The sequence below is a fragment of the Melozone crissalis genome, unplaced genomic scaffold (assembly GCF_028551555.1).
Source record: "Melozone crissalis strain CALT ecotype California unplaced genomic scaffold, PUWL_Pcris_2 ptg000027l_1, whole genome shotgun sequence".
Classification (NCBI taxonomy): domain Eukaryota; kingdom Metazoa; phylum Chordata; class Aves; order Passeriformes; family Passerellidae; genus Melozone; species Melozone crissalis.
In genome coordinates, this window is record NW_026535805.1 from 45,232,860 (window position 1) to 45,260,509 (window position 27,650).

The 27,650-nt window shown below is 36.0% G+C and overlaps 1 protein-coding gene across 1 annotated transcript in view; it reads left to right on the plus strand.

The window, feature by feature from the left end:
- TRDN (triadin) overlaps nt 1-27,650 on the plus strand; it is a 221,442-nt gene that overhangs the window by 14,278 nt on the left and 179,514 nt on the right. Inside the window, 2 exon segments of the mRNA XM_054279039.1 lie at nt 24,104-24,324; nt 25,057-25,059. Coding sequence (XP_054135014.1) covers nt 24,104-24,324; nt 25,057-25,059 — 224 coding nt within the window.

The window sequence follows — 27,650 nt, forward strand, 5'->3', positions numbered from 1 at the left end:
TTTTACTGATTTGAAAGCAAACCAAAGGTATGGTCAAAGAGAGGTTGCAGAGACAAGGAGGCTTCATACCCTTTCTGCTTTACATTGACAGAGCAGACTGGTCACATAGCACATGAAGTAGACCAGCAAGAAGATATAAAGTCACTACATATAAACACTTAGCTTAAAGCTATGGACAACGTGCTTATTATTCATATGATCCTGTTACCATGTTCTCTTGTCAACTTAAAACATTTTTAAAAATATTTAATATTTTAGTCATATGCCTGTACCTTTATATAGTATGTCTTCCTTCAGTGCATTGGAGCAAGCCATTCAGACTTTAGATTCCTGAGTGGGAGTGTGTTTAAGCTCTATGCGGTCAAAAAGGACCAGCAAGATTTAGCTTCTGGTTTTTTTCCTAATATGTGCCTACAGCACAGTTGATTTATGTAAGAAAGTCTATTTTGGGAATTGTGAAGCAAGTACATGGCTACCAAATCTTTGACTAATGGTAGAGATAGTGACACCACTAGGTAGCAGAAATACCAGAGGATGCTGCTGACAGATCTTGTTTTGTCCCATGTTCTTTCCTTTTCTTCATTGTCTCTGATTCATTTCTGTCCCCCTCCTCTAAATGCAAAACATAATGAGACAAAATCATAAAGCACACTGTAAGTAGCTGCATTATTCTTTAGACTCAGTATATTTTGAGTAAAAGAGATGAGCTAACAAAACAGGTCATGCAATGTAGAGGAGGCTAAAGAGAAAAAAAACATAGGAATTACCTTTTTTTTTTTTTTATCCCAAATAGTTCATATGCTAAAACTTACCTATGTTATACTTTCACTCAAATCAGTTCAGTTGCTCAAAATCATAGTCAGTGCTGAGCTTTCTCCTTACAAATCAGAATGAAAAAGCTGTGCCTTTAAGTCTTGAATAAGCCTCACTTGAGTCCAGGGGCAGATTTGACCTTCTTTTAGAGTAAGTCTGAGAGCACAGTATGATCTTGTATCTGGTCTAGAAGTTCTGCTTGGTGCCATGCAAAGGCATTTACCATAAGAAAGGAAACTATTAAATGTCAGGCACAGAAAAACTTTCTCACTGAAGAAGTCTCCTCTTTGTATCTTCAAAGATAGTTTTAACAAATCCTTTACAAATATGTAATGAGTAAAGACCTGCTACTCCCTCTACGTGCTTATGTTCTCACAACTTCAAAAGTATCTCTGTACCTTTGCCTGGAGTCAAATTGTCAAAGGCACAATGAATCTAAACCTTTGTAGCCTCCTTTGGTATGTAAATTAGCTCAATTTTTTTCTATATGCCATTATGTAGATTTAAGTTGTGGCTCTCTGTGCATGTCAGGAAGGCTAAATCTTGTTTCAGTCCTTGCTGAGAGGCTGTTCACAATTGACACAATTACCATAAATATAGTTTTCTGGTAACTATTTTACTGTTTCTAGAGGCATAATTTAATATAGCTATTCAAATGTTAAGGTCCTTATTTTGCACTGACCTTTTCCTCCTGTAGCAGGTAGGACTTTAATTTTGACTTCAGGTCTATCCATGCAACTCTTACTGAAGTCAGCTGTATTAGTACCTGAACACATCTGGTGTGGGACACACCTCAACACCCCAAAGAGGTGATAACCCATGTATATGGTACAGTTCAGGTTATATACATTGAATAGTTTAGAATCCCAATATTTAAACTGTAACTACAACATAAAAATTTAGTATAATTTCAATGGCTTTTTCTAAGGAAAACGTTGAAATTCTCTTTTTCCTGGAAGTTCTTTGCATCACCATTCATGACAGGAGTAGAAAATGTGAGCATTTTACAGGAAGGCATCCAAAATTAGATTGATTCTTTTATATATTTACTGTTGATTTGGTTTGTTGGAGTTTTTTTGGTTGTTTGCTTTTTTTAACCAGGAGTGTTAGTATAACACTTTTATAGCAAAAGATCTGTGGTGGATGTTGAATTTGAACCCTGCCTCTCTGGGCCAGCTCCATGACTAGATGGCTGACTGCATCCTTGGAGCAGAACAACTACTGCTTTACCCTAAATTTATCTCACACTTTTTTAAGTCCATAAAGATGTTCTTTTGCACTAGAAAGTGAATTCTGAGGACATAATTTTTTTGCTGATTCAGAAATGGAAGGGCACAAGACCCTTTCCTTTTTGTTTTTAATCAGTAAATATGCTTGATAAAATTTTAACTTTAATAAGAGGCACAACAACTTAAAACTAAATACAAGCTTTTTGTTTTCCAGCAAAAAAAAGTAAAACCAAAACCTGCCCTATTATCAGATGCTCAAGCAGAATCCATGTGATATTTATCCTAAAATGCATCTCTTGTTCTAACACCGTGATTTGGCATTCATTGATTACATAGAAGCCACATGAAATGCTCTGGAGAATGTAATGCTCTACTCTGCCATAGCAAACCAGATGAAGTGATGAATTTCCAGATGACTAGAAGTGAAAACACTCCCAGCTTACTCCCTCCCTTTCTTTGCCTTCCAGACGTAAGTGCAGTGTGTCCCTCTGCTCAGAGACACAGCTCCATGCCTATTCCTTTCATTTGTCACGAGGGAGATATCCATAGATTTTATAATACAACTTGATTGTATTTTGTCTGTAAGTTCCTATCGAACCAGAAGTGTCCAGGGATGTGTTGTTTTCTTTATACAGAGCTCATGTAAGAACAACCACAAGGGAAATTTTACTAGGTCACTGTTACTCTGAAAAGAAAGCAAATTTGGAAATTATATGGAAAACCGCTACAGATATATGAGAACACAATTTTGAGAAATCTTGGCAAGGTTAGCTACAAATATTGATCAGGTTTCAGCATACATTTAAAATTAAAATTAAATATGAATAAAAGTGTGCATATGCAGATACTAGTGCATTGGGAAGGGGAATCAGCAATTTTGCCAGTGTTAATGAATTAAGATAATTTTAACTATAGAGAGAAAACAGTGATGTGAAGTAGGATTTTGTCTTAAAAACTAATTAGTAGAAAATTCCTTTTGGGCATACATTTGCCATTGTTTAATTCGTCAATCAAGATAGGCAAATGCATTTCATACTGTGAATGCTAAGGGCATTTTACAAAAGGGAAAGTTAGTTGTAAAACTAACTTTTACAACAGTGTTGCTATCCACTCTTCAGTATGTCGTTCTAAGTATGGATCAGAAATAAAGCCACATCTGTGGAGGATGTCAGGACTATAAAGTGGCACTGGATCCCTAATTTTTTTCCCCTGTGGTAGTGCTCAGGTCAGAGCTACGTTGGTCTAATGACTTTACCTCATGCAGCTGGAAACAGTCTTTACACTAGAATCCTGAAATAATATAAAGATTCTTTGATTTCCGATATATTTTACAGAATTAAATCTTTTTTGTAATGATTTTAAGCTTCAATATGCTACTAAAGTGAATATTAAACTACACAACTATCCAAAAGCACCCTCCCTTGCCTAGAGGTTCTGGGGAGACCTTATCTCTCTCTTCCTGAAAAGAAGTTTAGTGAGATGGGGTTCTGCCTCTTCTCCCAGGCAACAAGTGACAGGGCAAGAGGAGATAGCCTCTAGCTGTACCAGGGGACATACAAGCTGGACTTCAGGAGAATTTCTTAATGGAAAGGATCGTAATACATTGGGATGGACTGCGCAGGGAGGTGGTGGAGTCACCCTGGAGGTGTCCAATAAACAGCTGGACATGACAACCAGTGCCATGGTCTAGTTGCCAAGGTGGTGATCAAAGTTGGAACTTGATGATCCCAGAGATCTTAACCCTAAATGATTCTGTGATTCTGTGATTAAATTCTGGAGAATATTTTTAGTGCTTACGTGCGCTGTTCTGATATCTAAATCGTGCTTTACGTTTTCTGCTCGATGACTGGGTTTTTTGCATGACTAACACAAAGAAAAAGTGATTATTGCACTCTTCATTCTCCTGGAGATGACCACATCTGGTAGGCTTCAGGACCTATGAGATTCCTCACTACTCCCTGCCAGAGCCATTTGCAGTGGGATGCCTCTCCTTCCAGAGCTGGATGGCCGTGGTGGCCCCACGTCCCCAGGTACAAGGAAGGGGGAAGCTGAGCTGGTGCTCCCCACAGGCACACCCCTCTCCAACCAACCTTCATGCCTCTCTTTCCCCAACTTTTGTACTCCTATTAGTCATCCTGTCTATTAAATCTTATTTCTGCCACCTCAAATCAGTGCTACTTCAAGCAGAACAGGCAGCACAGTACTTCTTAGTTCTTGTAGTTACAGTATTTTTGAGTTTATTATCAAATATTAGAAATGTTAATGTTCTGAAATAGTTTTTCAGCATAGGAGAAATTTGTCTTAGATATTGCAAAATTTATACAAAATTTTAACTAACCCTCTCTATTGTTCTCTCTATGGCATTGGAGCTGTGAATGCAGAATATTTATTTGCAAATATCATGAAGTTGTAATCATCAATTCCTTGTATCTGCAGACTCTGCCACTTTCCCCTCTGTTCTTTCATCAAGCTGTTTACATATTCTTGGCATTTCTCAAATGTGAATACAATTTTAACTTCCAGATGCTCCATCTTCCCCTGAAAATGCCCAGGTAGGCAGATATGAATTACATCTTCTTTTGAAAACAGATGTACATTGGTTGCATTGGAGCAATTCCAGTGTCAGTCTGGTCCCACTGGAGGAAGCAGCTGTTCTTCAGGTGAAACTATTTAACTAAGAACAAAAAAGCACCTTATAACATGTGTCTGTTTTAGCACAGAAATCTAATTTTTAGCCAGTTCCACATATCCCTGTTTTTCTATGTTTATGGAAAAACACTGGAAGGGAAACTTTTCCTCTTCTCCTGTACAACATCTGCAAAAAAAAAATTCTGCAGAAGTCTGAATTCTGGGTCTTGTGGGCATACAGGACATAAAAATATTTATGATTAATATTTGGTCCCAGTGTTAAAGATTAGAAAGAAATAATGAAATAAAAGCTTGTAAGTCCTTAAAAAATTCTCTGGATTTCCTTCCCACCATGACTAATCATTTTCTCAGTTGCCTGGTGAGCAGCTTGTAGTTTGCTATGTAAAATGGAAATCAATCTCTGACCTGCAAAAAAATCCAACCAAGCAGCAAACCCAAAAACACCAATAGATTTTCTTCTTTTGCACAATAGTAGGTATCAAAACAAAAAAAAAAAAATATAAAATGTGCTAAAAAATTGAGTGTTTACAAAATCCTGTGAAGTCCTGTTTGTACATGATGTTCTTCTCTTCACTTCTCTTCCAAGCAATACCAAAGCTCCTTCTCTTTTAGGGTATACTTTAATTAAGTAAATATGAAATAAGCATGAGCTACATTAACACATTTTAAATCAGAATAGCTGTGTATTCTGCAGACAGAGAAATGAAGGTGTTAAAATCTTCAGACTTCATGCTCTTCACTGAAGAACTGCACCCAGTCTTAAAGTTTAGGTTTCAGAAGCATACTGCAAAATTCAGAAACTTCAGAGTTTTTTGAAAGCATATTTTAATATAATAGCTGTCTCAGTAGTTTCCTCACGAAAAAAAATTTCTTTTTTTCAGTTGTCTCTAAGGAATATACAAGTGAGACCCACATCCCCATAGGCTGAACTGGTTTGAGTTAGTGGGAATGAAAACTCAGCTAATGTATTCAGCTTTCACAGAATGCATTCTCTATACTCCAATTCTTGAAGACAACACTCAAAGCTTTTCTCTTATCTTGGTCCTATTTTTATTCTGCTTTTGGTATTTACTGTAAACTCTTTTACATTTCCCAACTCGTTGAATTTTTCCAGTTAATGCCTTTGTTACTATTACTAATAAGAAAATCCTTGCTGTCTTTAAGGTTTTGTAGAGAATAATTTCACTTTGCCTAATTATATGTCTTCAAAAAATAGATGCACTTACATAGGCCTTTAATGAATATTGTCTGCATGAAATTTGCTAAAACTCTGAATTTGGTTTTGGAAAAGATTCACCTGTTTTCAGCCTCAGTCAGGACTATCTATGTTGGCTTTCAATCTTTCCACTTCTTTCATGCTTTTCATTATTTTAATTGAAAGAATCAAGGTTTCCTTGATTTCCTTTCCACATTAAATATAGAAATATTACCTTTTATTCTCACAATGATTGAATCACTTTGAAAAGAACTAGAACTGTAGTGATGTCTCATCAGCTGAAAAAGAACAGTACATATTCTATGAGAAAAAGCATATTTTGAGTCTTTTATTAACATTTTGTACCTTTCTGATTTACTTTTGGTTGAAGAAACATAACTTTTGTTTTAGCTTTATGACTTACTTAAATGCCAGGGCCATAAAGAGGGAAGATAGAGAAATAGTAAATTATTTTTTCCTCAGTGATTTTATAACCAGAATTTAATGAAGACCTTTTTTTGGACATAGATATTAATAATGTGAACTTCCAAACACATAGACTATTAATTTTCTGTGGATCTCTTATACAAATATCATTTTAATGTCTCTATGCTTCTGAAGGTATCATCAGAATTTATTCTGTATAAAAGTTACCTGCCAAAATATCCACTATATGAATCTGCAAACGCTTCAGCAATCTAATTCTTTTAAATCTATACTTCTTTCTTTCTGAAAATAGTGGCTCCTGACTAAAGGTGATGTGAATTGAAGGATCAGTTAGGACAGAAATACAGAAATTATAGAAATCATGCCAATATTTCTCCATGACAAATAGATCTTACACTTATTTATACATGCAGACTTGTTATCAACATTTTCAATACTTGATCATGGGAATGGTGACTTTAACAAGCCCTTGATGCCTAATGGTCCTCTATGTCCATTTGTGTAGTGGTTCACTGGGGAATAGCACCCTCTGAAGAGTAAATACCAAAGAGACTTCTCATGATGTCGTGCTCCAGATCTGAACGTTTGCAAATGGAGTGAAGACCACCCAACCTATGCATGCCTATTTGTGGTCATGGAAAATGTTACAGTTCTCTCTTATAACATATATCTCATGGATGTCCCTTGAAAACAAATACTGCTCCTGCCCTGATCAGCAAGATAAGTAAAAACAAACTGTTGATCTGGACTGTTGTTCAGGTTCAGCTGTATCTGAGACTGATGCCTTATTGTCACAGTTTCCAATTATGTAAGAACCATAAAAACACTTAAGCTTTTCTCCACTTACCTGTCATAAATACCTGTTCAGGTCCTGAGGAGTGCACAGGACACTGTGCAGTATGTAAGTAAAGTTCTTTAAGATCATCCTGTAGAATTTATTCCACACTTCCTACATAACGCTTGGTCTAAGGTCTAACTAAAGCACTATCTTAAACAAACAAAAAAACCCCAAGCCAACCAACCAACCAACCAACCATCCAACCAATCGACTGAAAAAAAAAAAAAACACAACAAACCCACCAAACCCAAAAACCACAAACCAAACACAGAAAAACAATTAGTGCAATCTCTTTAGGCCTTCTTTATTCATATTGTGAATGCTACTCATTATTACTCATTCAATTATATTAGACACCTTTGTTCTTTTGTCTTCTTCCACAGTAAGAGTTTTATAGCTTTGTGAATGTATTGTAGCTCTGGGGGCATGGATTGTGTTAGTGAGAGGAAGATTATCAGTTGCATGACCATAAGAATATAGTAAATGTAAGATGTAAGGCTGAAATATTGACTGTAAAGTAAGTGTTAATTTTCAATAGATATGAAAGTATGCATTTTTTATTTATTAAATTATTACATTATTACAGGTGAAGCTGCATTCTATTAATATAATAGGAAAGGAAATTAATAAAGAGAGGTTAGATGATGAATAGGCCTTTGACTAGAATAAAACAGCCAGCAAAATCTCACAAACATGTAGGCAGAATAACCAAGTCACTCTCAAAAGCTTTATTAAAAATTTAGAAAGGAGACAATCAACTTCTGCTGCAGAGGACATCTCTATGTCTTTTCATTATACTGGCAAATTTATGAGTTGAAACTGCTGGACTAATACTAAAGAAATATCAGACAATTTCTTGAAAGTTTCCTGAAACTAGGAAGTAGCATTAAAATCCAAGCAGGAAATGTTTGAGAAAATTTATAATATGCTGAAAGTATAGAAAAAGCTTAAAAAAAACTGAAGAAGAAAACCACACTCATGGGAAGCCTGTGTTATCCTTAATGTAGAGGAGTAGAAAGCCAGAAGTTAGGAGATTCCTACTACTTCTTTTTTTCAGAATGAAAATAATATGGCTTTGTAAGGAGTGGGAACTGGAGGGGAGATAAATATTAGAAGACTAGGGGCAACTACATCCAGATTTGAAGATCTATAAAAGCACACAAAATACAATTCCACAATTTGAATATGACGTGAGACTATGTGAAGATATAGTAAAAAAGAGAACATTGTGTTTATATGGACAAGTTTGAGCCTAATTACAAAACTTGCAAACACAGGACAGGTTGTTTGGGAAACAATACTAGCAACCATCTCTATTTCATCTGTATGGAAGAATAGGAATTTTCTGTCAGATAGAAACCATTGGGACAAAATTAGGACAAACATGCATAAATATCCTTTTAATGATTGAACTTCAGGCCTAGGTATGCAACTTTCTTCTTGTCTTCTCCTATCCCACCAATCGTCAGAGAGTAAAGCACAAAATAAGGAAGGTCAAGGCAAGATGCCAGGAACATTATAGGGGTCCCACAAGTGTCTGATGTTCATGCAAGGCGCTCAAGCTGGATGGAAACTTTGCAGCACCTGCTGTTACTGTGGGCTAGGAATACTGGAGCTATATGGATCTGCTCTACAGAGAATGTGGGGAGGTGTTACAGCTCGTGAAGCATGGCTGAATGTCTTTGTGATGACTTTGTGCATGTTTACAGCAGATGCTAAAGATTAGTTGATTTAGAATCCATGGGAGGTAATAAGGAAACTATCATTCCAACCGGGTCAAAATTTTTCCTTGATGCAGCTCACTTTCAGTTCCAGTTAGCAATAATAACACCGAGGGGCCTCCTCAAGATGGTAGCTTTTTTTTTTAACTTGAAATAAAAACCTTTGAACTGTACTCAGGCAATGATTTAACATTATGAAAGCTTTCAGGACTGATCATGACATTAAAACAAGTGGAAAGTTTTTCTTCTCGTATCACTGAGTTCTGAGGACTGCTCTGTTGAAGCCTTCTTACATGGTAATTAGTCTTCCACTGCCACATTAGGCTGAACCCTCTGTCTAACATTATAAAGCAGACACAGGAATTGTGAGGGCTATGAACTTCAGAAAAATTAACATTCCAAAAATATAAGGAAATGGATTAGCCATCCATACACAGGGCAGACAGCTGCCCAGAAAGAAGAATTCAGACATTTCAACATTTTTTTTTCATTTTTATGCCAATGTTGACTAGAAAAGTGCAATGAGAGTCAATTAAAATTACTGATAAATTTGCAACACTATGCTGTTGAAGACTCTAGAGCACAAGCCTTATGAGGAGCATCCAAGGGAATTGAGGGTTATTTAGCCTGCAGAAAAGAAGGTTCAAAGGAGACCTTATTGCTCTTGACATCCACCTGAAAGGAGGCTGTAGCCAGGTGGGGTTTGGTCTCTTCTCCCAAGTAACATGGAATAGGATGAGAGGAAATGGTCCTAAGCTTTGCCAGATGAGATTTAGGTTGGATTTTAGGAAAAAGTTTCTTCATGGAAAGAGAGGTTAAGTACTGGAACATGTTGCCCAGAGAAAGGGTGGAGTCACCATTCCTGAAGATCTTCAAAAGATGTGGCGCCAGGGAACACATTCTAGTGATGGCCCTGGCAGTCCTCAGACTTAATGGCTGGGCTCTGGATAATCTCAAAGGTCTTTTCCAACCTAAATGATTCTCTGATTCTATGCTCTGACCAAGAAGTAGCTTGTGTAGCTTGAATTTCTCTTCTAGAACTTGGAACCTTATACTAAGATAATTTCACAAATATGTCTCTCAGTAGACAACTTTTACTACACATAAGCTTAAAATAATGTATTCTTCCTGGTTTGTGTTATGTGTTTAGAAGCTTAACACAAGTAGGCTAAAGAAATATTTTAGACATAGTCTATATGGATGGATTTTTAAAATAACTCATCTTCTGCCTTAGGAATCTTTTCATTGAGAGAATATTTTTATATTATGTGTCACTGAATAAGGACTGTTAATAAAGTTTAAAGGACTGTTATCCTTCAAGTAAAACTTTCATGTGAATAATTTTCAAAATTAAGATGGCCCTTTTCTGAGACACTTAACTAAACCATGGATCTAAATTTTTTTCCTCTCCCAAGGCCTAAATCCTATACTAAAAATATCCTCCTTTATTATATCTTTTATATTGATAACTTTTTTTACATTTTCAAAGATATAGAGAAAAAGCTTTTTTAAAAATTTTATAATTCAGCAAATTAATACTGAAAAAATTGATATATTCACATTAGGAATTTGTTCTGTAGTACTATTCACAAGTTTTTGCTTAGTGAAAAAAATCTAATTTTTTCATTTCTTTATATGAAAATTAATAATACTGAATATTATTTGGCACATATAATGGCACATATACTTGAAAAAATTAATTTGGGATTTGTATCTACTCTGCCAGATGGAAAATCGAATTAGCATCTTTTGTAGGAAACAGGAAAATCTTGAGCTGTAATAATCATTTGATACCTGCTGATTTTTTCTCTGTAAATCACAAAAGTTTTATAACCATTATCATACACCAGAAAAGGCTAAGGAAAGAGAATATCCTGCCCTATAATATACACCAAAAAAAAGTACTTCAATAAAATTGCATTGCTTGATAGGTTCTATGCATATTCCCATGGTTATCATACAATTTAGATGGCATTTCAAGTTAGAATTGACATAGAAATTGGAGCAACACTCAATTGGAACTTCCAAACTCACAGTTTGGAAATTAAACAAATAGCCTTTTTAGGTGCACACATCAAAATGTTCCTTTTCAAGTACTCATTTTTGCAAGAAAACTTCATAACAGACACCCAAAAGCTGAATTTTCATTCCATATTTTCCTTTGCCAAGCAGGAGTGGAGAGGTGTGAAACTATACTTGTGCATAGATTTTAATTCAGACTTTCCTGTAATTTCAAATTTTATTTTAAATGCCACATGACTATGTCACTTCCTAATGGGGAATATTTCTAGGAATTATTAGAAATATTGGCTCAAAATTTTCTGGAGCCAGATAACATAATCAGCTAATCACTTCTTGCATTTATCACTGGGATAAGTTAGAGACCCAAATTTCATATTTATGTGGTCTGTTGAGGTCTTTGTTATAACATCTTGTCTACTCTTCTGAGGTCTGAAGAGACGTGATAGGAAAATACATATTGTAAATCTTTATCCCATTATAATAAATGGTTTTGGGACCTGATATGCAGGTCACAGATACATGAGTCCCTAAACCAACCTTTAGGATATCCATTATGTTTCTAAGGAACTCTTTTGCTTTTTTTTCTTTTTTTTTGGAATATAACAGTGTGAAAATTAGCAAAATTATATGGTCTCTGGACTTAGGTATGGGTACAAGGCAGATTCATTAATAGACTCATTTGTTGTTAATTTACCTGTGGTTAAAACTCAGATGTTGCTAACAATTTCTAACACCTAATCATGACCTCATTCTGCAGAGAGGTGTTGATTGATTTGGGCTGGCAGGAGGAAGGATACAGAGAATGGATACAGTTACTGAAGGAATTGTTTTTTCCTCAGGTAGCCTTCAAGGAATCCTAATTTTTCTTGGTTTTTTTCAGTGTGTACATGAGATTCCACAAAAACATCTGCATAGAGAGAAAAAGAGAAAAGGTGCCTAGGGCTCTGTACCTGTACATGAATACTATGTAGTGGTTTTTCTCATTAAACTTACATTGAAAAGTTTTTCACACATTCCAAAACTTGCTCAGAGTATAATCCTGAGTAAAATGGATTAAAGTATGGCTAAATTACAGTAGCTGGTTCAGAAATGGGTCTCAACATCTCAAAAATATCCCATTTTTCCAGATTACTTGATATTGATTTGAAATAAAGTTTTCTTCTAAGATGTGATCATCTGACATAAGATTTTATTAAATAAATCTTTGTAAAATAGTGTAAGGATTTCTCAGCTCTTGAGGACTTCAGAATACACGTTAGATAACAGGTGTGTTCTGAATATGAACCCTCAACAAAGATCAACTGTTCTCAGTGTGACAGCATATCCTACATGTCTCAGCTGCCCTTAGAGATCATGCCTTTTTCCAAATAAAGACTGGAGATTAACGATATTATTAATTTGGTCTATCAAGGTTAAACTTCCACTTTAAATTAGAATTTTAGGAATTGTTATTGCAGAAAGAAAATTATGAAACACACCAATAATTTTTACCTAAATGCTGAATTCTGTTCCTCTGTGTCGGTCTAAGATTTGTCTTGTGTACTAAAATTGAAAGGATATTTTCCAAAGGATTTTTTCAGACGAAAAACAGGAAAAAAAAAAAATAAACCAACCCAAAGCCTTCAGATGAATCATTTCTATGATTGCCACTGCTTCCTAGAATTCTTTCCTTACACTGAATACAAAGAGCATATCAGAAATAATTTTGGGTTTATGTTTTAGCATATAAAATAGGATAGGAAAATAACGTTAAAATCGAGTTTCAGAAAACCTAATTTCCCTAGTATTTTAGGTGCCTATGTAGTGGGCTTGGCTTTAGCTGTTCTGTAAGTGCACAGATGGAGTACTCCCGTATTAATTTGAAAATAACCGCCTGACAGAAGACAGACCTTGCTTCACCTGTTTGCTGTAGCTAGCTACTGTCTCTTGGGAAATTGCTTATACTAAGCAAGTTTTCTTCAGCATCTCTTTCAGTTTTCTCTCTCACTGACAGGATGACCTATAATGTAGTTGCAAATTGCCATTTACAGGTGAGATCTAACAGTAACATAGATGGCTAACTTGCCACAAGCACTTATTTTAGGTTTCCCCTTCTGTCAGATGAGAATTTTTTCCTCCAATTTTGAACAAAGTTTTTTCTCTCTCTCTGTATGTATATATATTTACTATATAACTTACCACTGCAATTTCTGTTGTTTGCCAAACATACCTTTATCTTCTGTCTCTGGTAAATGACCTGCAACCAAATTTTTTCAGTATGTCTTATGAGTCTATACATTTAAACTATGCATGTGCTGAACTCCATATTTGAGTGCAGTGGTGACTGGGTAGCTCCATAGGGAAGACTTGCCAGACTTGCACCATTACTTGCAGAGAGTATAGTAAATTATTGTTAGAACTACTTTTGTTTTCAGAATCTGTAAATGCCATTACATTTAGACATAAAATTGGTCTAACTTTTACAGTCATGTTAGCTTGAAAGAAAAGATATCAAGTGAATAATCATATTAAATATTCCTCAATACACTTATTTGAGAAAGTAGTAGTTCCATCAGAGGAAGCACAGATCTGGAATTGTATTTATAGAGTTTCTTTATACTGGTAGACTTGTTCAGAATGAAGATATGTGAAACCTACTATTTATTCTAGTAAGTTTCATTATTTATTAGGACTGTCATCATTTTACAGATGAGAACAGATTAATTTTTTTTCAAAAATAAAAAATAAGTCAGTGGGTTTTTTTCTAATCCCTTCTGAATATTTCAAGGATGTGTAGAGTTGAGTTTCCAAAATCTAATAACAAGGGGACTGCACACATTGCTGTTGCTTCAGAAGGTCTACTGCTATTTAGAGATAAATGGCAATCGTTTTTCTCCAACTTTCATTTTGACATTTTAAAAGATAAGATGTACTTCTCAGCTTATATCAACTCAGAAGTGTGTCTAAATATCCCTTTGGCATCTTTCTGAAATGTCAGGTTGCTAAGATGAACAGGAAGGTAAAACTTTTTACTGTTTCAGAGCACCAATTTAATTCCAAAGAAAGAAAGGTATTTCTACCAATCAATAAACAAATTCAGATGTGGAATCAAACAAATAATGGATTTTTCAGGCTGCTGCTAGTTTAGGATTGAGTATTCAGAGTTCAGTTGCATTCTTATCTCATCTGCATACTGAGAAGCTAGAAATGAAACATTTGATTTTTTTAAAGAATCACATTTCTAAGACAATGTAAGAAAACATATCAAACTGAAGAGATACTTAAAAGAGAAAAATATAAATTTCCAACTTTCAGATCATGAAAAGGTGAAATCTGGTGCCTTTTTGAAAGGAAGCAGCTCAGTGTCCCTTTTCCATAAAATGGATATCTTAGTATCCATTTTAAACTGCAGTAAATTACATTTCTCTTGTTATTATCAACTGCACATCCTCCAGTTTTGATTTTATAAAATAATTCATCCTATTTTTTATTATTATTCATTCCTGTGGTCTGCTAAGGTCTCAAGAAATTATTGCAAAAAGTGATATAGTTGTAATTAAAATATGTAAAGTTTTCCAATAAAGCATCATCTTTTAAACCTGGTCCTCAGGTCTCCCCTTACTATTATTTCTGAAATAATTTCAGGTATTAATTATTGCAGATAGGTTCACAATACAATCAGTCATATAAGATTAACAGCACAGAAGATCTTTTAATTACTGCTAATGCCTTCTTTGTCTGAGGTACTGGAATAATCAGAATGCTGTAAAAGCCTGCTGAAATGCATATGCACACAGGAAACAATCCCACAGAGCAGAAGGCTAAAGCTCATATCAGCCTAATGTTCTTTAGAAGCAATTTTGGAGTGAAAAAATTTTTACACTTCCTTGCTAAGTATGAGACAAGATTTCTTCTGTATAATTTGAAGTGTCACCAATGCTCTACTAGAGTATGAAATTCAAACATGTAAGGAAAGATGAAAATTCAGTTCCAAATCTCTGAAGTTCAACTTTTAGTGTGATTTAGGGTTCATTTTGTATGAACTTTCAATGGGATGAGGACACCTAAATCCTTCAGCTATCTGCTGACCTAACCAGGCTCCGAGGACACAGCTTAGAAGTACATCAGCTGAGAGGGAGTTACCTTATTTTACTGCTGATTTTATTTTAAAGCACAGTGTAATTTAGGTCTGGCTGAAACTGGTTTTCACTTCTCCTACTTGAAGTTCTCGGATTGTTTCAAGACATCTGCACAAAAAGATAGACCTTCATATGTAATTTATCTAATTCTACATTTCCTACCTTGGATCTATTCCAGAACAAGCAATAGCTAGTATTAATATTTCTTCAACAGGACCCAGTGATGCATTCCTGAAAAATCAAGTTTCATTCCTGCAGGGAAAATATGATTGCAGGAAAGAGACCTTTTTGCAGTTATGTATACTTTACCTTTCCAAAATCTTCCCATTATCTTTTTTATCTATTACACTGGTTGCTAGAACAAATTGATTTTTCCAGCTGTGCTTCCCAGAATTTCTTCCCTACTACCCCATTCTGTTCTCTCAGATTTTCTAGACAAACCATCCTCTATTGCTACTGCTTGAATTTCTCTCCTTGATCAGTAGGGAGGTGAAGTCCAGATTTCCTTCAGGGAATTCTGACTGCTTTTGTACAGCAAAGGTCCAAATCTATCATTTGAATCTGCATGGCAAGGAGTTAACCACATGTCAACTTCTTACATGAGGTATAACCAATCTTTTATATACAAAAAAGTTTTTTTAGGGCAATCTTTGCAACTTTCCTCAGTGAAAAAAATACCAGATACATGCATTCAAATAATTTTAGTAGACAAAAACTGAAGGTTCAAAAGTATCTTGCCTTTTTCAGCAGCCACTGTTGAGGAAAAAGTTTTGTTTTAAATGCTTAGACACTGCCCTGCCAATGTACTTGCTCAGCATTCAGGGAAATTAAATAAAGAAAATTCCTGAGTCAGAGATCATATCTTCTTATTCAAAAGTCCTTATTTCTTGCATGCAGTTGTCCAGCACCTACTGCAACCTGGTTGTACATCACTGGAAAGTAATTTTCTGATTACACAGCTATGGAGGCTTTCTAGTTAGTATTAGTTATTTTCTACTGAGATACTTTACTTTTTTCCACATAGCCCATGGTAGCATACTGAATCCATGCTGGATTTTCATGGAAAGATTTTGGTAGTGGGGGAGGATACAGAGTTGATTCCTGGATGAAGTTGCCAGAAGCTTCCCCCATGTTTGATAGACCCAATATCTTGTGGGTCTATCCAAGGTGGACTCATAACTGGCAAAGACTGATTCCATCATGATGAGAGTGTCACCTCTGAGAGAAAAGACTTAGGAAGGGGAGAAATTAAAAAAAAACTTCAGCCAGAGAGAGGAGAGAGAACAAGTGAGAGGAACAGCTCTGCTGACTGCAAGGTCAATGATGGAGAAGGTGCCCCAGACACCTGCAGCCCAAGGTAAGGCAGACTGGCTCCCTGCAGTCCTACAGGGGAGCAGATATTCACCTGCAGCCGCTGGAGGACTCCACACCAGAGCAGGTGAGTGCCCACAGGAGGCTGTGAGTCCATGGGAATCCCATGCTGGAGCAGCTCCTGGCAGGAATTCAACCCTCTGGGGAACCAGTGTTGAAACAGCCTTTTCCCGAAGGACTGCACCCCAGAGAAGGGACCCATCCTAGGGCAGTTTGTGAAGAACTACAGCCCAAAGGAAGGCCTCGAGTTGGAGAAGCTGCAGGAGGATTGTCTCCTATGGGAGAGATCCATGCTGGAGAAGGGGAAGAGGGTGAATCCTCCCCCTGAGGAAAAAAAATGCAGCTAATACAGCATGTGATGAACCAACTGACCACAACCCCCCTTCCCTCTCCCCCTATACCTCTGCAGGGAGGATGCAGAGAAATTCTGAAATGAAATTAAGAGAGTGTTTGAAAGATTTAGATTATATTTCTAATTACAAATTGTGATTGATTCAACTAATTTCCCAAAATCCAGTCTGTTTTTCCCATTGTAATAACTGGTGCCTGATTTTGTCCTGTTCCTATCTCAACCCATGAGTCTTTTCTCATATTTTCTATCCCCTGTCTAGGGAAGGAGAGGAGTATTAGGGCTTTAGGGAGTACCTGGCATCCAGCCAGGGTCAACCTACCACAGTATCCTAAGCACCTGCAATTATTACAATCCCAAAATTTAAGTCACACATACTAAAATGCATACAGCATTAATAATTTCTAGTTTTCACCCCATAGTAGTGCTACTAGTATTATTTACTGATGCTATATGAAGTACAGTTTCTTTGGACTTGATAATGAAATGGCTTGAGAGAATACATCTTTTCTTTTAAAAGCTGCTTATTGAAATCGACAAAATGAAAAGATTGGTACACATAATTTCTTGGACAATGAATAGAAAGATTAATACTATCTACTTCCTGAAATTATCAGATGTTCTGTATTGATCAAAAATAAAACCTATACAGATATAATAACAGAAGAGGAAATTAAAAACGTACACAGACCAACCACCATAATAATTATAAGTGCCTTTTCTGAATCCAATCATTCAACTAATTTTCATACATCATCTTCTCCATATTCCATAACGTCTATTCTATTTCTTTTGTCATGTAGAATTGGTTGCTGCACAGTCTCCAGCTCTGTTTTCTACATTTCATAAAGATTATTACATTTCTATAACTATCAGTCACCAATAAATCTGCACATGTTCTCTCATATACATTCCCAAACACAGCTTTCTAAGCCTCTAGTCTGCAGCAAGACTACCTTAAAGTCTAAGAAGTTGTGAATATACATAGGTGTTGAGAGGTTTTTTCTCTTTGCACTTTAATTACACAAAGAGTAAAGCAACAATTTGGTACATTGCATAATGAATTTAAAATGTGTTAATTTTTGTATCAGTTGTGAAACTCCATAAATTTATTTTTCCATTTAGGTATTCCAGTGGCCTTTGTTCATTCATATGTACAGAGATATAATTTGATATAAAAGAGAAGAAATTGCTGAGCATCAGTAATTTCAAGAGATGATTTCTCTATCTCTAAATAAATTAGCTTTTCTTAAAATTTTCACATTTCTGCTCAAAAACTTGTAGAAGCTTGTTCATGCTCAGAAAACCTACACTAGTTGCCCATCACCCATTTTTGAGCTGCACTGTGGATCCTTGTCCTACTCACAGTCTGTTGCAGATAATCATGAGAGTGAGGATCTTTCAAAGATGAGTTCAATTTGCCTATTTAAGTTGTCTTTCCCTGTTTCTAGCGCCTTCTCTTGTTGTCATCTTATTGCAAAAGTTCCACACCTTCGTAGTGATTTCTCATGGTCATCTCCTCACAGCACTGACTCCAACTTCTTCTTCTTCACAGCAGAGCCAAAAAATAGCAGCACACTCCACCCAGCTAACCCACTCTTTTATAGCACTCATCCTCACTGGACACAGCTGTGGCTGTTAAGGGCAGGCCTGTTCCTCATCTTTGGTGATTGGTACAGCTGCAACTCCTCAGGGGTGAGATTGCCTTCTGCACTATCTTTATTTTCTTACATTCTATCTCCCCACATTCTCTGCATTGGAAAAGGTCTTGTATCTATATTTCCAGGTATGTCCAGTTGAAGTCGTGGTCTGTGTTAGTGCATCTAGCTGAGTTTCTAACCTATTGAAGTTTGCCAGGGCTACAGATCCTCCACAGAAAAATGGTTTTAAATCCACTTTAATTGCATCCTTTAGCAATACTTGTAGGAGATCAAAAGGTTTTGACCAGCTGCAGTCCTCTTGCTCTTTCTCCTCAGAAATATTCTGCACTCTGTTGGTTGTTGTCCAGCATCTGCATTTTTGTCCCCTGGTGCTGGTCGGATAAGATGATAGAGGCTCTCTGTTCAGTGCATACAATAGGTCTTGAAGGTCTCTCTTCTCTTTGCTCAGCATTTTGTTTCCACAGAAATATATATACAAGACAAAAAGCATGAAAAAATTCATTAGGTTGCTTTAGGAAAAAAATATTATTACTAATATTTTATTGTAAGGTACTAATTATTGACCACAGAAATAATTCTGTCTTTTCCTTTATGTTTGTATAAGTCAAGGAAGGAGAAACCCTAGCAGAGATATTGAAGCAGGAGGATGTCACAGTCAGGCATAAGTATCCCCTGAACAACAGGTGTAGGTGTAATCCTTTCTTGTGGTAGAAATCATTTTCCTCATGTGGGGAAAGAGTGATTATTGTGATGCCTGCAGGTCTGTGGACTCACTAAGGCTGATGTGCTGAGCTTGAAAAATATGCAGCAGATTATCTTATATCTATTGCCCACTCATTCACTGGAGGGTTCTAATCCCTTGTCCTCTCCTCCCTGCGGTGCCCTACTTACTGTGGGCTGAGACTCCTGCCTGACTGATCCCAGCAGTGCTGGGTTGATGAGGTCACCAGGTTAAAGCCCAAGGCTTGAGCTGGTGCTTAACATCCAGTGTCGATTTTTACAGCCATTTTTTCTCTTCCCTGCTTCCTTAATTAGTATTTAAATATTCCAAATGAAGTGGAATAGGTCAAACAGAAGCCATTAATGACCTGAATCCAGAATACTCTGTAGCCTATTTACTGGAGTGCTCATCTGGGGAGTACAACAGACATGTCAAAATCTACCAGCTCTCTCATTTAGAGCACACTGCACTGAGGTTTCTCACATCCCAATGCATTGCCCTAGCAACAATATTATTATTTAAAAGTGAACAGCCTCTTTGGTTTTTTTAGTATTGTAACTATCCCTCTGCTTTTAATATACCTAGCCTTAAAAAGGCATTGCATATTGAATATTTTACTTATTTGTTTTGTGTTATTGGAAGAATAAGATTGTTATATATAAAATAGTTATGAAGTGATATAAATAGAGAAAATTACTCTTTTCACCTGAATGAGTCTGAGCAGAATCAGTTTAATTATTAATTTTGGATGTTTAGTTTTGTTTCATTTTCCTACTAGTGTAGGAGAATGTGTAGCTGTTGAACTCTAAAATCAAGTCCCCATCCTTAACCATGGACTCCTATGCTTACTAAGTTTTAAGGAGATAATGCCTTAAAAAAGAGTATTTCACCTAAGCTGCCAGGACTACAACCTCACTCTGGATTCTGAAAGTCACACGGTGTTCTCCTGAAAGTTGTCATCAATTGTCAAGGTTTATTTATACTTACGAGACCTTATGGATCTTCAGATTGTATTCTAAGTGACAACTCTGAAACCAGAGGAATAGTAAGAATCTCAGAGTTTTAGCTGTTTGGAATTTAGCAATCAATCTGTTGATGTAAAGGTGACATTTGCGACCTGTTTGGGCAGTCCTGTGTGCATGAGAAATTGTGATGTGCAGTCAGAGGTATATATCCCTGGAGTAATCTTTTTATAGAAATAAATATATATAACTTTTTTAAGTTCCCATCCTCATTGAAAATCAATACCAATCACAACCCAAAGTGCCAAGAGGCTCTAGCAGACATGTGGCGGTGGATTAAAATTGGATGGCTGAAATTGTAGCAGCCTTCAGCTGCACCCTCCACTCCTGTGATGGATGTTGCCTCTCCCAGAGTAGGGACAACTGATCTGCTCATGAATCTCCTGATCCACTACAGTGCTCATCAAAAGTAAACTGACTTGGATTCAGGCTGGCTGTAATATGGGCACAGAAATTTGTCTTGAGAGAGAAAATGTTTATTATATGGACAGCAAGGATACCTAGGAAATTTCAGCAATCTGATTTTAACCTGATGCTGAATGACCTCTGCTAATTGTAAATGTAGAACTCAATAGGCTCCATCAGGTGATTTCAAAGCAACAAAAATGCCTGTTTGGGCACCTCAGTCCCCCACTGGGCACCCAAATCTCCCCTGACCACTTGGGCAGGAGTTCTGCCTAACTTTGGCGCTTTTCTGAGAAAAAGGAGAGTCACTGCTGGCTGAACTGATGAAAACATTGTATGTACATCCCATTTTGCTCTATTGCCTAGCTTTATAAATATTATCACTGAAGGTTTGCAGAGAAAGTTAGAACTGGTAGAAGGTGGACAGAAATGAAGAGAGCACATAGACGCCTGAAAGCGAGAAAGAACCAGAGAAAGGCAAGCAGAAAACACCTTGGGTACTAGAATTATAGAATGCTTGTGGAGAGAGGGAGATCATCTCAGTGTTATTACCTCTTCATTTTGGAGTCATGAAGTGGTGATGGTACCAATATACAATCCACCCTACATGCGATTATGTAGCAGAAAACAATGTCTTTCTGAGGAATCATCAGATAAAATCCTCCAGTCAATTTTGTTTATATAGGTATCTAGGGACATAAAAATCTAATTTCTATTTGCTTTAGGACATCCTGTCTAGGTTTTTTTCTTGGGAAGTTCCAAAGTTACTGTCCTTTAGATTTTGCCTGCCAGTCCTGTGAGGACATTTTTGATAATCTAAAGCACTTAAAACAACACTGGAAATCTTTCTTAGGCCCCTGAATCACATTGCAAGCACCTGTATCAGGAACATCCAGCAGTATTACAGTACTTTCCTAGCTTGACTTCCAGTCAAATTTGAATCAATAACTGTTCACTCACACTTTAATGAATGCAACAATAGCGATTTTATTGTACAACATCCTGCGTTTTTAAAGGGAAATCTGACTTGACTACATCAACAGGCCAAAAGCTTGTCATAGATAACCTTCTAGCATACTTGATCTCTGTCTCTGCAGCATTGCTCTGATTGATAAATCATCATTTACTATTTTCTTCACCAAAGACGTGTAGTGGTCTGAGTTTGAAAAGTTAGGTACGCTAAATAGTAAGGAACTATTTTTACATAACAACAAACCTAGAGGAATGATCCTTTGACTGGTAATTATAAGTCTATATCTGTATACACATATCGAGTTTTAATTGTTTGTATTATAACTGCAAATATCTGCCACTAGGATGTCCTTGAAGACATGCTGTGGTGCTAATCAGATTTGTTAAGATGAGACAGTACCTTTCTATTCTCTCTTACATATCATAAACTCTGACTGATATCCCCAAGGGGAAAAAAAGCATAATGTGTCATTTATGACCTGTTACATGCACAAATTACTTCCATCGTGTATGCAGTAAGATGATAAAATGCTATTGATTTTGAATTTGGCTTAGGAAGCTGATCTTTATTCTTAGTTGTCACTTGGCAAATTTTTCCTCCTGCTCTGAATTGTTTGATCTAAAATTTTTGTTTGGAGAAATGGATGCAGTGATGGTTTTATAATATTTTTTTAATTGTATACGTTCTATCCTAGGGGATAGATATTATTTAAGAGCAGAATAAATATTCTATAAATAAGAACAAATTTCAAATAAGTAACACAAAACGTGTAATATGGCAATTTTGATTTTACAGCTCTGCTGTGTAGCAGAGCAGTTTTTCAGGGCTTGAGGCAAGGCACTGATCAGCACCAAGATTCTTGTGCAGAAGCAAAATTAAAAGGCAGAGCTAAGGCAACTACTCATTAATACAATGCACTGCATAATAATTTTTTTTAAAAGGAATTCTAGAACAGATTAGGACATTAATTTGAAAACTCAACAGGTATGACAGATTAAGAATTAGGGAATCTCTTCCAACAAAATTATCCTTCCCAATTTTATGTTTTTGTCAGATGCATAAAGGGGCATTTCAGTATCATATTAGAATATTGTTTTAACATTCTACAGGAAAGGAACCATTATTCATTAGCATAAGGATCAGAAGAATTGTTTGGGCAAAATAGGAAGGGGAAAATATATGTATATATGGTAGTATTAATGATTTTATCCTTTCTTCATTCATTTATTTCTTTAAGAATATAAATGTTTTGATTCTCAAGAGAGTCTAAATAGAGATTGTGATGGTAAATATTGGAAAGTCTTCAACAGCCTGTACCTTAGCTCCAGCAAAATTTTCTCAGTGCCTATTTGTCATTTTCTATGTCAAAAGTGAAATTGAATCTGCTTACCTCCATGCAGAGCAACTCTGACACACAGAAAATATCATTTTTATAGATTGCATCAACTGTGACAGAAGACAAACAAAAAGCAAAGATCTGCACAAACCAGGTGCTACGTGATTCCTTGAAAGTTTAGATGTCTGTATGGACAAGGGTCTCTTAAATCATTGAAATTAATTTATGCAAGTTGATGTCAGACCAAGAACACATGTAATATATCTTTGAAGATTTTAACTCTAACATACAAGATATTGCAAACTAAGTGGAGACTCTGTGGTCTTCTACTAGTTTGAACTGTGGTGTTCAGAATACTTATACTATTGTCATTGTATATAATGGCAAAAAATGTATGTCCCTAGATTGTTTAGTTTATCAAAATGTATTTTATGAAGCAGATTAAGTTGAGAACTTTCAAATACAGTTTGGTTTCTGTTACCATAGTTTTGGTTTGTGTGAAGAATTAACGTTTATGTCCAGAATTAACATTTTTAGTACCTCAGGAAGTAGGTTAAGTCACTGCTGTTACTGTCCATTACATAGTTAATGTGTGTCAGCTGGTCACTTAGCTAAGGAACATTCAACTTCCTACCAGCTTTTTACTACCAAACCTATGCTTTCTGCAATCAAGTTTACTTTGCCATTGTAATTTAGGAGATTATTTCATTAAGTAAAAAATTCCACAAACAAAGGTATTTAAAAATCAGTTACAATCTTTTTCACAACTTTCAAGGCTTCTGGACATGGAAATAATTTGTTTTTCTGTTAGATGAAATTAAATATATATATTTCTATTTCTACTGATACATGTCCTTCACAGCAGAATTCCAGCCAAACCTCAAGTGTCATAGATGCATTAGCTCCATTAAAGTCAATGGAAGTTCACTTAATCACATCACCTGAGAATCTGGCCTACAGCCCGTAACAAGACAATCCTTTGGAGGGTAATAATATTTTATGTTTTCATCAATCACTCTCCTAGGCCTGTAGCTATTTGTGGCAGACTCGAAAATGTCATATAATAAAAAAGGCTGGTTGTGCCTATTTCTTCCAGAAAGTCCAAGTACCTTTTTCCAGTAATAAAATCTTTATATTTATTTTAAACATTCTGATGACAAAACAATTTCAAAAGAGCATTCATATTGTTGGCTTTAGGCTCCAAGCTGTTACACTGTTTTCCTCTGTTTTGTCTGTCTGTACAGGACACATGTCGACAACCACGACGATAATAGATGGTAAGAACGGCTCCGTTCCCTCGTCATCCATGAGAGTGAGCAAGAAGTCAGTGACAGAGGACTTTGTGAACACCTTCAGCTCTCCAGCAGCATGGCTTCTTGTTGTTGCTCTGATTGTCACCTGGTCAGCAGTGGCTATTGTAATGTTTGACTTGGTGGATTACAAAGACTTAGCAGGTAAAACTTAACATATTCTTGTATATTCAAATTTAAAAATTTATTAAGCAGCATCTATTACACAAATATGCCAGTGTCTCACCTCCTTGGGGACAGCACAGTGTCTCTGCTGAGTTTACCAAGAGAGAAGATATTGTGAGAAATGTCAGAACACATTAGTTTATACCACATGCACCTTTATAATTTAAGTCTCTCCATTTTGCAGCCCATCCTCATCCTGGAAAATGAATATATTGACAGTAACATAAAATATATATGAGCATGTAAGGTCAAATTCCTGTTTTTCAATTTCTATTTAAATTTTTTTTCTAGAAAAATGAAATTAGTAATTATTAATATTTTCAGAAATATAGTCTTTAATAGTTGCCTTGAGTATTCTGATATTTGCTTACATGGTTCAATGATCAGAAAAATGTAGAATCAGATTCTTAATATTAGCTAAAACACACCCTTGTCTTCGATAATCTAGCCTAGTTTAAAGACTTGGATAGACAAATGAACAAGATCAAGCTTTAGGATAAACATAAATATGATTGATGACATATATATTGATTACAGGGGACAAAGATGACAATGAAGTGGGTGGTACAAGGACTGTGATTCTAATTGAGGAACAGAAAAAAAGAGGGGCAAATAAAAAAATAGAATATTTAGGCCTTTTATCTGGAAATTATATGAAATGGAAATAAATTAGCTACCTAATTATGTTTGCAAAGGGTATGTAGACTTCAGCAAGTCTTCAGTAGTAAAACCTTTGTGAGGCTAACAGCCGTTAACACTTGGGAAACATGTATGTGAACCAGAAAACAAATTATCAGGATCCTTGTCCTCCTTAAATGGGAATTCCAGCTCTAAAGTGATTGCGTCTGTCACAATAATTAACTAGGAATTGAAATTCAGACTTCAGACTTTTAATTCAAAAGAAATTGAGTTGATGTTTTGGAGGAAATTTCCTGGACTTTATTAGTTTATTGATAAATTCAAAGATTTTTTTTTTTGTCCTGCTATATATCAACATCGACTTCAGGATTTACTTAGAAAGCTTTTGAAACAAATGTAGATCTTGAAAGAGACCAACAAATCCTGGATCAATAGACGTCACAGAGCTTCAAATGTGGAGAAAATGTACCACAAAACTTTCTTAAAATTTCTTTTCATGTCTTTGTTTTCAGAAGGACATCTCTGGAGTACCAGGAAAATATAAAGTTATTTTTGAGACCTCCTTCCAAAATAAGCATCAGATTTTAGTTTGGACACCAAACAGCTGATGCTACAACAGAGAGACAAGCCAAGAAAGAAACTCTCATATTCAACTTTAGTTTTCCATATTCACTATGAATCAGCCAATCAATCAGTCAAGCAGTTAATCAAGTTCTTAATATGTTTTCAATGAACAGTCAAGAACCAAGGCATAGCTCAGACTAAATTCTAAAACTCAGAAATTTCTGAACTTGCTATCAGGTCACACTTGCTCAATAAACAAGGGTAACGCTAAGCAATAAGAATTTGTATCTGTACCAGAGTCTGAAGGAAACTTCTGAAGCAGATGGAATTCTGCTCACATTCTACTGGTTAAATGAACTTAAATCTTACAAATGTTGATGGAAAATGCCATTTTCAGACCTGGATGTAGAAATAAAGCAATGCTAAATTTAATCTACAGGGTGAGTTTTTATTTTGTGAAGATCTCTGAGACATACTTCAGTATTTAGAGTTCATGAGTTTGTTTCTTTTCCTTCCCAGCAATATTTCTGTTCCTAAGTGATTAATTAAGCCAGCATTCAAATCAGGTCTTGATGGTCAAACATTAAGAGACAGAACTGCTGTACTTCGTTAGGCAAGGATTTTTTAAACTGTTTTTTGTATTTACATACATATAAGAATAGTTTCATAGTTGTTATCATAACCCTTAAGTTTCCACTCCTGATTTCTTACTGGTTTTTTTGAGTCAAATCCAGTGATTTGTAAAAAAAACATGAAAATAGCTGAAGATTGCACATATCACATAGCTGGCATTATTGATGCAAGAATTATTTTCACTTTTAGACAGTTTGCCTACAATGGAAATAATGCCTCCTTTTCATATAGAAAGTAGAATTTAGGGCATATTTCTAAGTGGATCCTTAAATTTAAAAGCCAGTAATTTTTTTGTCTTAGGTTTGATATTGCTCTTTGAAAAAACAGACCTACATAAAGAGAGTAAATAGTTATATTCGGGGCTGTGAATTTAGTTTTGCAAGCAAGATTTAAATTAATTTCCTAGTTTTCAAATGCAAATGAAAGACGTCCAGAAACTTATATTCAACTGTGGGCTTTGTAAATCCATAAACCACAGAAAAAAACAGTGTATTTCTCCTCAAAGAACACTTGCCTTTCATAAGCCAGTGCTTTCAATCTCTTTCCTGTTTCTCTGCCTGAAGTTCCATGAAGTTCATGCTCAGAAATGATGCATGGCATATGAATGAGGCAGGCTGGGGGAGCTGAACTCAGCCTAGTGGAGACAGGAGGGTGACCGAGGAGCAGCCTGCACATTTTGAAGGGCAGTTAAAGAGCTGCCAGAGGATTCTGGTCTGGGGGCTCCCTACATGGGGACTTCCACTATGTTTCTGTGCCAGAAATGACCATCTCCATGGCAGAGCTGTAGCAGTGGTTGTGCCACACAGGAGTGAGCGCAGCACAAAGTAGGAGCAGGCTGACCTGGTAAACCAGTCAGGGAACTGTGTGGCTGAGGAATAGACATGGATTTTTTTTCCCCCTGATTGCACTACAGACCTGCTAAGCTCTGGAAAATACAGGAAGTGCAATGCCCTGGATTATGAGTTGCCTAGAGTACACAGAGATTCACGGAGCTCAGTAAAAACACTACACGTGACCTGAGAAGGAAGTACTTTAAACTTGAACCTGAGCTTTCTTTTCCTTCAATAATTAACAATTTTACTCTCATTACCTGAAAGGCAAATAATTCCAAAAATACATTAATTATCAGTATATCTATTTTAGCTCTTATATATTCTTTTAATTTGTCGGTTCGAACTTCACACTAGTCTCTGTGATTAGAGTGCCAACCCTTATGTTTTGCTTCTTGATTGCTATGGTTTCACATCCTTTTAACAGTAAACTATCAAGTTTTTGAAATTTTGACAATTTATATAAGATGACATTTGTCCTGGAATGATATGAAAAAGAGATGTTTAGTTTCATCCTAAAGTAGATGTGGTAAATTGCTTTTTGCTGGCCCTCTTTATTCAGCATCTGTAAAGTAGTTTTTGGAACTGAGGGAGGCTGAGGAAGGTTAAAACTTAGGGTTTCTGTAAGTGAAGTTAGAT